This window comes from Vigna unguiculata, chromosome 5, assembly GCF_004118075.2.
Source record: "Vigna unguiculata cultivar IT97K-499-35 chromosome 5, ASM411807v1, whole genome shotgun sequence".
NCBI lineage: Eukaryota > Viridiplantae > Streptophyta > Magnoliopsida > Fabales > Fabaceae > Vigna > Vigna unguiculata.
In genome coordinates, this window is record NC_040283.1 from 39,965,074 (window position 1) to 39,980,733 (window position 15,660).

General features: G+C 32.0%; 2 protein-coding genes across 2 annotated transcripts; both read right to left on the minus strand.

Moving 5' to 3' along the window:
* Window positions 1-1,931: 1,931 nt before the first annotated feature.
* Window positions 1,932-5,049, minus strand: LOC114186198 (inactive TPR repeat-containing thioredoxin TTL3-like). Its single transcript, XM_028074240.1, has 7 exons — window positions 4,233-5,049; window positions 3,943-4,138; window positions 3,294-3,478; window positions 2,880-3,213; window positions 2,562-2,763; window positions 2,379-2,485; window positions 1,932-2,299 (listed from the first exon to the last, which is right to left on the minus strand). Exons 1-7 carry the CDS (start codon window positions 4,823-4,825, stop codon window positions 2,144-2,146), a joined length of 1,773 nt encoding a protein of 590 aa, XP_027930041.1. The 5' UTR covers window positions 4,826-5,049; the 3' UTR covers window positions 1,932-2,143.
* A 6,172-nt stretch (window positions 5,050-11,221) lies between these two features.
* On the minus strand, window positions 11,222-13,821 carry LOC114186199 (putative Peroxidase 48). The gene is made up of 4 exons (XM_028074241.1): window positions 13,364-13,821; window positions 12,570-12,767; window positions 12,086-12,251; window positions 11,222-11,977 (listed from the first exon to the last, which is right to left on the minus strand). The coding sequence occupies exons 1-4, from the start codon at window positions 13,700-13,702 to the stop codon at window positions 11,487-11,489; spliced, it is 1,194 nt and encodes a 397-aa protein (XP_027930042.1). The 5' UTR covers window positions 13,703-13,821; the 3' UTR covers window positions 11,222-11,486.
* Between the last annotated feature and the right edge of the window lie 1,839 nt (window positions 13,822-15,660).

Consider the following 15,660-nt stretch of genomic DNA (forward strand, 5'->3'; position numbering starts at 1 on the left):
GAGTTGCCTTTAACTTTTAAGAACTCTTTCTAAATAAATTATTAGGAAGTTCGGAATCACTAATTATTTCTGGTTTCTATTAATTTTTATTGATATGTAATTAGTTTTTTTAGCTTAAAAAATACATGTCATGCAGAGGAACTATGTCTTTTTATAGGATTAAATCATTTTTTTTCTTTAAAAATGTACACAAAAAGTCAATTTAGATTTGGAGATTTAGTACCGCATCTTGCCTTAAATTCAAACGAAACCAATGTTATTAATAATGTATTTATGTGATATATTATATTTGTATTATATGATACGCTGGAAATATCATAACACAACTTGTATTTTTAATTTTATAAAATCCTTTCTAATAATAAAGAAAGTAAGAAGAATAGAAACAATATTTAAAAAATAAAAATTAAAGTAGTTACATCAAATTTGATTTATTCCACTTTACAATGGTGTAGATAATTTTTTCCCAGCTAATTTAAACCAGATTATTTGAAATGAATTTGAAATTTTCCTTTTATCATATTGATAAAGTTAAAAGTATAAAAATCTTTTTATGGACACTTAAACTGCACAAATCCATATACACTTTGTGATCCCTAATACTTTAAATATGAACAGTTTAATTCTCCAATTAATTGATTTTTTTAGAAAGACAGTTCAATTTGAAGCATAGTCATACATTAAAAATGTTTGATTATGCATTTATTACCTATACGTATGCGTGTACAATACATGAATTAAATAAGTAACAAACAATAGCTTTAATGTTAGTCATAGAATTAATGAAATATATATGCATTTATTTAATTGTTGATAAATGAAAATTAAAAGTATTTGGAGTATATACATACATTTTGTCCTCATACACCCTCCACCAACTACACTACCATTTAATGCGTAAACGTTTTGCAGTGTTGAATGCTACTGAAATATAACTATTGTGGCAGATAATTACAAATGTTAAAAATTTACTATTTTTTGCAAATTTAAGATAAAGTGAGATTCAGAAAGATCAAATTTAGTTGAGTTTTTTTTTTTGTTAATCTATATGAAACCAATTTAACTAAGATTAAAATGATTTATTTTAGGACATTAATTGTGTCACACAAATAATTTAAATCATTCTTTTTAAAATTTATTCTAGCATTTAGAACTTTTAAATTAAAGTCTAACATTAATAATTTTATATTTTTAATCACAGATTTTTCGGATCCACAAAGGAGGAGGAAATATTTCTTTAAAATAATTATCAATCAATTTACTGTAATAATTTTTCAACAAACTGATTAACAAGGCAGACAAAATACTTTGTCATAACAAGCAATAGTTTTCTCTAAGTTTTTACATGTGTTACCATCAATTTACATTAATCACAATGTTTAAGAATAAATAATAGAATTTTGTGTAAAAAATCATGTTTAAAAAAGTGTTAAAATTCACGGTATTATACCACTATAAGTTCTAAAAAAGATGGACATTTAAATCCCTAATTAATGGTTACCACCTACATCAACTAATCTGCAACTGGCATTGAAATTTAAACATGAGTAAATTATGACAACGATTTCATCGAATCTCTAGTGAATTTTCTCAACTCCTACACTGACACTTTGAACAAAGATCCGGTGCATACAAAACATTGTAACAAAAATTGTTAGCGTGAGTTAGTCTTGAAACATTGAAGAACTAAGTAAGCCAACTAATATATGAGTTTAGGACTAAATCCATCTGATTCATGTTTTGCAGACCAATTTTTTTATCACTTACAAGCAGTTTGGAGACAGCATATTTTTCCTCGTCATTGACAGTTTCTTTTCCTTGTTTGAGGTGGTCTAAATCTAAAACAATAATATGTTTAGTGTGACATTTTAACATTTCACAAAACCTGGTGCAATAAAATGAAGGACATGGAGGGAAGAGGCATATAGCACTTTCCGGGAAAAGATATACATATATGATTTCAAAATGGTATCTAAAATCTATCTGAGGTTTTCCTGCCTGAAAAATTGGTTTATATCACAGGGAAAGCTGGAATTCCTAATTTGAACTAAACATTGGTGCATTCTTGGAGCACCTTCTTCAATATTGCTGTGGTTTTCTGTTGCAGGTGAATGCAAATAATGACCATGAATTCTTCTAATACCTACAGACTATTACTTCTCTTTATTGATTCCTCTAATAACTCATGTGTTGGCTGGATCATCTCCTTCACCTTTTCTCCATTTTTATAAATTTTAAAAGTTGGAACTCTTCTTATGTTCTCAGCTTTTGCTATTGCAATACACTCCTCAGCGTCCACCTTCAATTAAAATTTAAAGAAAATCAGGAAAATATGGCAATTATGTTGGGAAGTACAAAGAAAACACTTATTTGTGTACCTTAATAAATTTAACAGAGGGATATCTAACACACAAGGTGTTTATAAATGGAGATATTTCCTCACATAGTTTGTTTGATGCCTCTTTGAAATAAACTACAGAAACACCTGAAAATTCAGACTTTTGTTAAAAAGTTACCGATGAAGCAAGAAAAATGCAGAGCCAAAACATTTGGATAGTTACCAGCAGAAGCAATGGCAGGTTTAAATTTGTCTAAAGCTGAGATTTCTTCAACTTCAACTCCAAACTTGGTACCATACACCACTAGCCGAGATTTTTCTAATGCTAATTGAGCCCGACGAAGAGACTCAGCAACTTCAATGTCATTAGGAAGCTCGCGTTTTAAGGCTTGATAATCTTTAATAACATCTGCCCATCTTTCAAGCTGCAACATGATCATGCATCTTTAACAACGACAATGAAACAACTTCAGAGAACAAAACAACAATGAACAGACACAAACACAAACACAGACACACACACACACACAAGTGAATTCACCTTTGAATTTGATGCGGCCCTTCGGAAAAGAGCCTTGTTGTAATTTGGTTGAATGTTAAGAGCTTGGTTGCAGTCTTGAACCGATTGTTCCCACAGTCCAAGTTTAGACCAACAAATTGCCCTATTGCAATATAGAACATAGTTGGAGTTGTCATACTTGAGGCCCTCTCCATAAGCAGAACAAGCTTCAGAAAACTTGCCAGAGCTGAAAAGATCATTGCCCCTTGAACGAGCTCTTGCCACCATTCTTACAACGTTTACAATCCTACCAACTTCAACATTACTGTAATCCAAAGTGCTAGCCTTTTCGGCTGCCACAACAGCATTCTCAAACCTGCAACAATCCATCATTCAGTTCTCACTCAAAGGCTTTATTTAGCTTTGGATTTCAACTCTAAGGTGTTTAGTGTTTACCTCCCCAAGGCCATCTCAACCTGAGCAGACACGAAAGGAACATAGGCTTCACCAACCATACCAAAGAACTTGGTTTGAGAATATGCTGCAGGACAGCCTTCCAACTTCGGAATGTTCAAGAGACTGGATTCAGCATCCTCAAGTTGATGCAGTTTTAAATAAGCTTCTGCCTTGCAAGCAACAATCTGAAAGCAACAGTCCAACCAGTTAGCCCAGTACAAATTGTCATATACCAACTATCCTAAGAGCTTAAAACTATCATTGTAGAGACTCAAATACCATACCACAAACAAGAGCCGGTTTGACTCTGTTCTCAGATTTCAATTAAAAACTGTCTTCTAAAATAACTTCACAGTGCTTACTGATCAATCTCTCATCCAAAATCTATTAAGGTTTAAAAGTTGCTAGTAATAAAACAAGTGTTTTATAGGCCAAAAACAAGAAACACCTTGGATATCTTTTCTCATCTTCCTTTGTTTTCACCTTGTACCACACCCTCCACTAGCTACATGAGCGACCAAGTTTAGTTGCATTTTGAAAACTAGAAACAGAGTTTGAAATCAGAAACCAATCACAACTTGACTATCTATTAATTTTATAAGACTTCTCCAACATAATAGAACATGGTAAAATCAGAAATTCATGCTACCTGCGGCGAAAAATCTGCTCCAACAGCAATAGCAGCTTCTGATTCCCTGAGCACCCTCTTCCAATCACCAAATTTCCGCGAATCAGCACATCTATTCAAATGTTTCTCCAGCAACAACAGCTTCTGCTCCTCAGACTTATCCTCTTGAATCCCTGACAGACACAAATGGCGCCGCGAATTCTCAACCTGCCCAAACCTAAACCAATTCCAATTCCAATTCCAATCTCAACAAAACCAAACTCAAATCCAAATCCAAAATTTCATCTCATCTCATTGCATTCACGAATTACCTTACATAAAGAGAGGCAAGCCTCTTGTGCGCTCTAGCATAAGCAGGGTCCAATTTCACAGCCTCGTGGCACTCCCGGGCGGCCTCCCCGAGCCTCCCCAGCGCCGTGAGCGCCGCTGCGCGGTTGCTCCGGCACGCCGCGTTCCCAGGCGAGATGGCCACAGCGCGATCGTACAATGCCAGCGCCTCCAAGAAATTCCCGCTTCTGTACAGCTCGTTCCCTACCCTCTTCAACTCCTCAGGATCGGACCCTCCGAGCGCGCGCTTCACCGTGAGTGGCGACGCCGCCGCGGGCACAGCCACCGGCACGGGATAGGCGCCGGAGCCACCACGCACTATGCTGCCGCGGCCGTAGTTCACAGTGCCCGAGCCCAGCACGTCAGTCCGGTTCGGTCCACGCGAGGGCAGAACCGGTTTGAGGATCTTCCCTGACGGACAGATGTTCCCAGTCGGAAGCAGCGAGGAGCCGCCGGAGTAGATTAACGGAGCTCCCGCCGATACCGATCTCCGGTGGCCGGGACGGGAATGCTGGGAAGACGGATCGAGACGTTTGGATTGGAGAGTGGGATTTTGTTGTTGCAGAGTGTTGGACATTTTTATGTTTGTGTGTTGTGTTTTTTGTTTGTTTTAAGGTTGTTTTTTGTTATATAGAAGATTGCAAAGGGTTGAAGAGAATGGTTGTTGTTAGGTTACAGGAATGGAATAGAATGTGTTTGGTTTGGTTGGGAGTGAAGTGAAGAGAAGAGAAGCGAAGAGAAGAGAGTTTTTGAGGAATACTGTAAATGGTAAACAGTAGGAGCTTCCAGTTTTTTTTCTTCTTTCAGGATCAACTTTCCTTCTTTGTCATTATTTAACTCTCTAGATTCTCTCACCCTTTTCCTTCAACCATGCAAAATGCTTTTCTTTTTACCCTCAGATATTTATATTTATTATTTTTAATTATCACTTTTTATATTTATTCTTTCATAAATTACAGTCAAAGGTTATGTTACAGTACTAAAATAAATATTATTGTTTATATCATAGGTTATACTAGACAATTTTAAACTCTCTTCAATTACGTATATTTGTTATTAAACACTTTTATGAAAAAACATTTATTAGTGTACTTATTTTTATAATTGTCTGCTTATTTTTATTTGCTCCCATTTATTAATGTTGATAATTTTATCACTGCTTTCATTATAAAACATGGGTGGTGTCAAATAAAACATACTAGTAATTTAATTCTTTAGAGGTTAAATATGTTTTTTCAATTAGAAATTAGATTTTAAATTGATTTCATTTTAAATTAAAATTTTGTGTGTGTTAGTTTTTATCTTAAAAATTTTAAAATAATAAATATAATATAATTAAGATAATTTTTTTAACATATTAAAACGTTTTTCAATTGATATTGATTGTGTCAATTAGTGTAAAGCAATTTAATATATAAAAAAAATTAACATAATTAGGATAAATTATTATATTTATTCACTTTCAAAATATTTAAATCAAAATATATTAAAGTTTTGAACAATAATATATAACAATTTCATATCAAAATTGAGAAACTAAAAACATATTTAAAGAATATGACATTTTTGTTTAAATTTTCTATTCACATAATAACAAAAGAGAAAATAATTTATTTACTAAATAAAATACTTCATGGAGTTATGCTATAAAATTTTTATTTATATTGTGTAACATTCAATTTTAGTAGTATAAAACTAATAAAATAAGACATTTCATAATAATATTTAAAGGCAGATTAACAAAATAAAAAGTACATTAATACATTATTTTAAGAGTTCACACTATAAAGATATATAGTTTATACAACATCAAACATGCAAAAAAAAAAAAAACTCATTATAACAAATGTACCAACCACTCATACATATGCTACAAAGTCACAACTCTAATTACAGACTTCTCATCCTGCAAAGTGCCTCTAGACATACATCTTCAACTGCTCCCACCAGAATGATGATCATCGCAAAAAAGGAAAACAACACAAGACCATAAAATGCAAGGATAAACTAGTATAGAAAAGAATTATCCTAAGACCATTTACATCATATCAATTATAAGTTATACATAGACAAACTACAATAATTCACATAATTACGCACAGACAATTGACACTAAACTCAATTATCTGAATACATCCATTTGGAATCGGAATCACTAAAGACTTCACTTGTTTGGTGGCCTCTACTACTTTGTAGAGTCATTGCTAATGAGTTTCACCCTACCATATACAAGGTTAATCCGTGATCATCTAAAGTTATTATCCTACCTTAGACTAGGACTCCTACTCTCACTATACGAATCATTCTACTCTATTTGAGTGTGAATGGTCATTAGAGTTTTGGGATATTACCTTACTTAAATTCATAATCCAATAATGTATACACTAAAATAACACCACCACAATATCTTCCTATGAGACCCATGAAATTATGTCAAACACATGCAATGCTCGTATACATTAACAAACCATATTCATCCCAGTTTCACAACAATACTTTCAACACAATTAATTACTTTCACAATCATATACATCCTTAATCGCATTTTCATATTCACATATCAATAATTTCATCTCAATCAATTACAATCTCAAACATATACATACATAAAGTACATGAAAATAATGAAAATAACCACAAACTTCAAAAAAAGAAAATCTCACCAATCAAAGTGAAGAATCATGTGTAGGGATGTCAACAAGGCGGGTATGGAACGGGTAGTAGCTCCCTCGTACCATACCCGCTGGATAAATATTTGTCCCGTACACGTATCCATATCTGTCGGGTATCCGTTATGCGGGTACCTGCATAATTTTTTAATATCCATGGATATCCACGGGTATCCGCGGGTATTTATAAAAAAAATAAAAATAAATATTTAACCACATATTTTAATCATAAATTCAAATAAAATACAATACATAACATTCATAAATCTCAAACAAAGTTCAAATAACCTATTTAAATAGTGCTGAATGACAGTTTACAAAGTCAATATATTAATATTTTAATCATTTTTTTTATTTTTTTTAATTTAAATTAGAGTATAACAGGTACGGGTATCCACGGATATGGATATTATGATATCCGTACCCGTCCCGTTAACATGCGGACATAAAAAATACTCATACTCATTACCTGCGGGTATTCATTTACAATATTCATTTCTTACCTGTTGCGCGTTTTATCCGTGGGTACGGATTTTTTTTACATCCCTAATCACGTGTCTAAGAGCAGTTGTCAAAATTTAGCTTGATATGATGGTTAACGAAATAGGAATTTTCATTTTACAAAGAAGATGCAGACAAAAAAAAACAAGGTGGGACCCGACATTACTACCCCTAAAACCCACTAATTTGGGTACGCCCGATGGTCTAAAAGTGGTGTTCGGTGACACCAAATCAGTGGCCTAGTGCCCGACGGCACTACAACGGAGCCCGACGGTGTATCAAAAATAACAATTTGGGGGAATAATTAATTGAGTGCAATTTACTAATTGGGCACCTTTCTTTGGTATTTTTGATTCCAAATGATTTTAGAGAGTTCAAAACTGATGAACAGAAGATGAGAATTCCTAGAGAGAAGTCAGAGAACTCTAGACTAGAAGAGTGATTTCTAAAGAGATAGTGTGTTTTAAAATAATGGAACTTATTTACAACAAAATCATTTATAATAAAATCTTTTAATATTAAAATAAAAGAAAATGATATTATGACTTCCATTTTTAAAATAGTATCACTTCTTAAATTTTATTTTTTAGGATTTTACATATTGTCTTAGTTTGTTTTTATTTTTAACAAAGAAATTACTTTTAAAAAACATTACTAAAGGTTAACTTTTTTGAAAAATAAACTATATTTTTTTAAAATATATAATAGAGGTCATGATTAAAATCATGAATAAGAAAATTCAAATTAAAAGATTGTGTTTAGTAGATTAACTTAAGGAATGACCGAAAAAAAGTATTTATTTTGAAATTCAATTTGAACCAGAAAAATTCTTTATTTAAATATTATATATATATATATATAAGATATATATATATATATATATATATATAAAAGAAATGAAGAAATTAAATTATATACATACATTTTCTATATAACATTATTTAATATGTTTTTAATTAGTTTTTTTCAAAATCATATATATATATATATATATATATATATATAATTTAATATTAATCTAAAAGTATTTAATGCATTATTTCTATAAATCAAACTCAAAGTAAAGTGTATTATTTAAGATATAAATTATTTTATTATTTTTATTAATTTTTAACAATATTTTATGTGCCTAATCTTAATTATATAAATTATAATTTAACAATTAAATCAATGAAGTTTATTCCTTATATAAAACCATTAACAAATTAATATTTAATGAAAAGTATATCAGTGTTATCTAATTTTATTTATTTATGTATTATACATATAATAAAACATAAATTTCTATACAAAATTTTGATTTAAATATATGCATGCATCTTGTAAAATATATTTATTTGTATTTTTTTTTTTCACTATCCCCAAAAGGAAAAGAGATACTGAAATCGTCCATGCCTTTGGATGAACTGTATTTAGTCCATAGATTAGATTCATATTTAGATAAGAGAGGAAAAAAAAAGTCTGTTGACAATCTCCATGCCTTACAAAATATTATTAAAAGTGTTATCAAATGAAACACTATGATATAATACACCATGTAATCTAATTTTAATTATTATTGGTATATATAGTATAATGTGTTGAAGGCATGATGAAACAAAAAAATTATCATATAGTTTGATTTATCTGATGGATATAATTTATTGACACATTAAAAAAAGTAGACAACAACAAGTGAAGTGTACCAAAAAATAATTAAAAATTTTATATCATCTTTATTTATAATATGAGAATTATTTTTTTATTAAAACATACGTATATACACATACATATCACATAATTATTTTAATTAATTTAAGTAAAAATATATACTATTATAATAAATTTTTATTATTACCATTGTATATTCTGTAAAACAAGATGAAAATAAAATAACTTATTTGTATTTCAGAAACATAAATAAAATGACTTCTTAAGTCTTTTGCATGTGATGTGTTCATCCCACTTTTCTGCATAAAGGTAAGGAAAGTAAAGTATGTCCTTAATTAACAAGACAACCTGTTGACCACATTATATCTTAAATTGTGCATGAAGTGAGTATAAATAATATAATCATATCTTAAGTTAATAACATTATGTACATGTTATTTTAATATTATATCTTGTTAAAGCAAATTAAATAAAAATAAATTTATTGAATACTTACAAATTGAACAAATTAATTAAATAAAAAAATTTGAAACTAAATTAATTGAGATATAGCAATAATTATGAAGAATTATGGTAATTGAGTTTAGTTAGAGTGGTGTGTGTGATGATAGTTTAGTAGAAATTGTGAAGGGAGAAAGGTTATAGTTGCATGATGAATTGGTGATTAAAATGAAGGAAGTAAAGTGGAAAGTGAAGAATAAAAAAGAGAGAAGTGTGGTGTGGGTGAAGAGGAGACAGTGTGGCAGATAGACATGTGCAGTGCCAGCTGGGTCCATCACACACCCTCTGCCTGTGGGACCCACTTTCACTCTATTGCCAACCTTCACCATTTCTTTTTCAAACTTTTTTTCACAATCTAATTATTTTCTTTATTTATTTCTATTATCAAATTAATATTAAGAACAAAGGGAAGTGGGATTTTTGATGTTCACACTTTGACCACAAACATACTTTTAAGGATGAATGCCTCTATTCCTTATGTTTTTTGTCTTCTTGTCCCCATATCTCACTTTTCCTTAGTTACAAAACAACATTGCCCAAAATATTTAACTGCTTTTTTCATCTACAAATTTTGGTTAAACCTTAACAACACTATACATGGATTTGCTTTGTTATTTGGGGTATGTGCCCACCATCATCACACTTGCCCTAAGAATTGGATCACATTACCCTATACTACCCTACTATCATATTTATTTATCAGAAAAAGATTCCCCCATCAAAATTTAAACATTGGATCAAGAGAGAAAAGAAAACAACACAAATTTACAAATTTTGTTTAGTGGACACTTTATCCAAAACTCACTTTATCAGACAAAGGTAACTTCTTTTGAAAGAAGGAATGAATTTTTCCAATACCATCCTAGCTTGCTCAAAAAGAATCTCCAATAAGTTCATTTCACTGTCTGTGTTAAACTTTGTCACAGCAAGAATTTCAACCCAACTTGCACAACTACATAAAATCTAGATTCCATTTAGATTATGTGTTCATAAATTCAGTAATAATAGTCTTTTAGATTTTTATTTTCAAACTAAAAACTTCCTCCTCCACCTCAACTTCCACTTCCAAGAATTTTTCTTCTAACATCTTATAAACTTTGAGTGTTTTATTTTTTTCTTAAATGCAAACAATTTTTTTATTAATTTTCTCATTTTTTTTACTCGTAATCCTGACGTTAACAATATAAATAGGTAAATTTGGATAACATCAAATAGTTAACTACTTCAATATATTTATTTCTCAATGATTGGTACCTGGGGTCTCTGTTAACCTTATTATGAAGGCTCAGGTACTTCAACTTTAAATGAACACTCTGAAATTTAAGACTCATGCATATAGAGAAAATTCATGTTAGCGATTATTCGCAAGCATATGACATCAATATATATCTCACCTTATCACTTATTTTCTTTCTTTCTTTTTTTTTTTACTCTCTCCCTAATCCAAACAAACCTTAATGATGATTGATATCATGTTAAAAAAAAAAAAAACTAAATTTAGCCTATGTTATTTAATGTATTATTTGTATGGAAGTTTCAAACAATATTCATTGATCATGGTGATGCAATATCCAAATAGTCAATTATGTACACAGGGTGAATTAACACAAGTACTATAAACTTTTTATGTGTTCATCAATGTGACTTTGAATAGCTCTAAATTTAGTGGATGGACCATATTCATACGAAATAGTTGTTACAACTATGACAGTATAGGGATTTTGCTTTTTCTCTTTTTGAATGGTGAGAAATGAAAGAACATTTCCATAGAGTAGTCTATGTTTTTGTTTACAACTGAACCCCACAGTTTAGAAGATCAAAACTAGCCTCCAGATGTATATTCCATCAAAAATCAAAATTGGTTTAACAAACTGTACAAAAGAATGAACTATCACAGAAATGTACATATATACTGACTCAAGAAGTCACAGGTCTGGAGCAATTGAGTCGAACTTGACCTTGAAGTCCTGTCAAAACATCAAGATTAGACATTTTCAACATGACTCTGGCAAAGTCCATGCGAAAGGTTGATCCATCATCTGAAGCATAAGCAGAGACCAATTTGGCAGTTTTATCCTCAGCCATCAGTTGCTGATCAGCAAAAAGTAGTCCTCTTCCTCTAAGCAGACTTTGGTAGTAATGAGTGTCAAATGTTGAACCTGATGACACTGAAGATGACAATGCTTGCATGTATGACATCCCTGATTTAGAGTGAAAAACACTGCTCATAGGCTTTGAAGTCATAAACTCATCTTTATTGTTGTTGGTGTTTGAGTTGTTTGGACAATTTAGCCTCATCTGACGAAGGAAATCAGGAGGTATACTAGGATCTGGTTGTCTTGTGTCCTGAAAGTTGTATAACCTTTGCTGAATGAAATCACAACCAATTTTTCCAATGTTGTGTCCTCCTTCAAAGCATCATCAATCAAATCAATCCATTCCATTAGTCATATTCCATTCATGGATGGCAATAAAGAAACTATATATAAGATGAAACAAAAATGTAGAGCAACTACCAAGAAGGCTGACAGTTTCTCTTGCATTGAATCCTCTGAGATTAAAGAGATGCAATGTGCGTGTAACATTATCATCAGGCCTGGGAATCTGATCAGTTGCTTCCTCAAAAAACGATTGATGGTTGTCTCTTCTGCCAGTTAAAACTGGATAGAATGGCCCACCAGCCTACCATGGCCATGTGTAAAAAAGATATCATATGTGCAATGATGTTGGACTTCTAACAAACGTAGCACATGCAACAAAAGTGGTATTTTCAAAGACTTCACTACCTCAAATCATGATATCATTATTAAGGACACAAATATGCATTGTTGATCTGATAACATATAAACACATGATTGACCAAGCACAAAAGTGACATAAAGAGCGATAAAACAAATGAATTAAGACAAACTTGCAACAAACCAAATGATCTTAAAGTAGGCTTGAAACTCAGGATATACTAAGCACCCTAGTCAATTGTAAACAATGAAATATATGTACCAGAAGAACGGAATCCCTTGCTGCAAGAGAAACTATATCAGCACAAGACACAACACCAGGACACGCTTGCTCCACCTCCTCCTTTATCAAGTCAATCTTGTCAAAACCTCTCAGTGTCTGATTTGGCACAGCCTGCTTCTCCACCGAACTGTTACTATTACCATCGTTCTCATCCAACAGCAACGAAGCATCACATCCCTGATTCATCAACACCCCAAAAGCAATGAGAAATTGTTTGCATGCATAAAAATAATCATAAATTAACATAAAATAACACTTTTGCTAAGATTATTAGCCATCATACTAATTATTTTAATATTCCTATCTAACTAATTTCTTATTTACCCACGAAAGGATTTTACACATCAAAATTAAACTGCACAAAGAAAAAGTGAAAATCAACGATCTACAAAGGCACAAGATCATGATCATAATTTAGATTGTCACTATTCCGAGTAAAAATTGCAGCATTCAAATGGTACAGAAATAACAGTTAGATTGAGCACAGAAATAACACAGGGTCCGAGACGTCCTAGAGCACCGGATTTATGTACAGCATATTGCGCAAACACTAAGGTACAGAACCTCTCGACTTAGAAGAAGGAATCAAGAAAAGCTTACAGAAACAAAAGAAAAACCTAAGCAATCAAGAAAGAGCCATTTGAATCAGCATCGCAAAGACTTCAAATTCAAAGTCTTGGGAGCAAGAATCAGAAAAAAAAAAATATAGCAACCCATATAGAAAGTACAAAACTTTATGAAAAAACAAGAAACCCCATAAAGAAAAGAAGGACCTGGATGAAGCAATCGTGGAAGAAGAGACGAAGCAGGGCAGGAGCAACGTCCCTGTGGTCGAAGTAAATGCGCGTGAGCGCTGAACGGACAATGCCCTCCGCTTGGGGACAGGTGTCCTTGTAGAAGTCATATTCAAGATTGGAGCCGTCTCGGATCCTTTGGTTGAATTGGAATGTGTTGGCAAGCTTGACCGAGAAGGAAGAAGAATCAGAGAAAGAAGCAGAAGAAGAAGATGGAGTGGTTTGGGTTTGGGTTTCGCCTCGACGGCTTCTGAGAGAGAGGAGAACAGGGACGAAGAGTGCGACAACGATCCAGAGGTTGATGCAGCTTCTTCGCATTTTTGGTGCTTGTTTCTGCAAAACCTTTGGTGCAGAGCAGGAAGAAGAAGAAGAAGAAGAAGAAGAAGAAGAAGAAGAAGAAGAAGCGCGAAGAAGAAAATGCCGGTAGGGAAGTTATTTTAGTTGCTAGCTGTCGCACTCACTTAACTGGAAAAGTTGTTATTGCTTTGTTGTTATAAATGGATAATGCAGCGAACATTTGGGCTCTCTCGGTCAAGGCCTATGGGATGTTTCTTACTGCACCCCCGTAATCTCAAATATTAATTTAATTACTAAAGGAAAAAACAAGTTTAAAAAAAATAGTTATGTTAGTAAGAATGGATAATGATAATTATGGATTACTATCTAAATTTTACTGTGCATTTACACTGTGTTTGAATCCATCAATATATTGTGGAATTAGAGAAAAGTGAAATACAAATATATTAACAAATGATTAAATTAAAATATTGTAGTTTTCCTTCTTTTTTTTTTTATAAACCACCAGTTCTCTTAAAGATTTTTTAAGGTATCACAGGATGAATCAAGATATGTATGTCAAAATTATTTATCAACCAACATAAATTATTTTTTCAACAAACATTGACAATATTATTTGAGCTATTAGTTAGAACGTTTATGAAAAGTATTTTTCAACTTATATAAGTTAAACTTTTTTAGTTGACATTAAAAGAATTATTTTTTAATTGATATTGTTAGAATTATTTATTTGTTAAATTATGTCATATTTAATTATCGATTGATATTTGTCAGGATTTTCTCAACAAATAATAAGATTATTTTTCAATGAATGTTAGTTACATTTTTTAAGTACTGGTTATTTTGTTAATGTCTATAATATTGAAATAGTTATTTCTATAAATGGTAACTAAATTATACTATTTTCAAATAAAAAATTAAATTTTAATATTGTTTCGGGTGTAGGTACCAAGCACCTAAGAACCACTTCAATTTTACTCATTTTTTCTCTATGTCTCCTCTCTTCACAATCTGTTGTAACTTCCTCGCCAAGAAATCTTCCTTCTGGCTCGATCGGTTGAACAGACGATCGGGTACCTGTCTAAAAGGCTCTGATGCTTAAGTCAATTGATGGACCAATCAGTGTATAAGTATAACTACTGTAATAAATGCGAATTAAAGATTCTCACCAACCTACCTTTGGGTCCTATTTATAGTTTCCGTGTGGGCCTATAATTAGGGTTCCTTAATCACGGCCCAATGATCCTTTAATCATGATTACTGGCTTGTTTAATGTTAATTAATCCAGCTGACTAGTTCAGGTTCTCTGTTTGGTCGATCGACCAATGGCCGCTTGACTAGGTGGGTTATCTTCTCTGAGTTTAACAACCTTAAGTGAATATTTAATATATATGCCTGATCGATTGATGATCATATGTAAGAGACTACGCGAATCACCTATGGGGCCGATCAACCGATGGTCCCTTATGAGGTAACGTGTGATTCATCTGTGGGACCGATCGACCGATGGTCCCTTATGAGGTAACGTGTGATTCATCCGTGGGTCCGATCAACCGATGGTCCCTTATGATTCATCTGTGGAACCGATCGACCGATGGTCCTTTGCGAGGTTCATATGTAGTTTATTTAAGTTACTGATCGATCGATGGTTCTGTTTCATATGCAAGCCCTCCCAACCTTGTTCGATGGACCGGAGGACTCTGCGTTGCCGATGGTCCAATGGGACATACAGTACAAATACTTTGAATTATCTTATTCAACAAAACTTAAGAAAAACGAACTAATATAAATTTAATGTATTTAGGTTTCCTAAGAATAATTTCATTTTCTTTTATAAAATATTAGATTAAATATTAGTTAAGTTAAGAGTTTGTGAACTATTTACTTTATACGGATTCAAAAATCTTTTTAATGAGTCATTAGGCATAATTTCAACATGTCATTCACAATATCTAATAACCATTTGCTACATCAAGTAT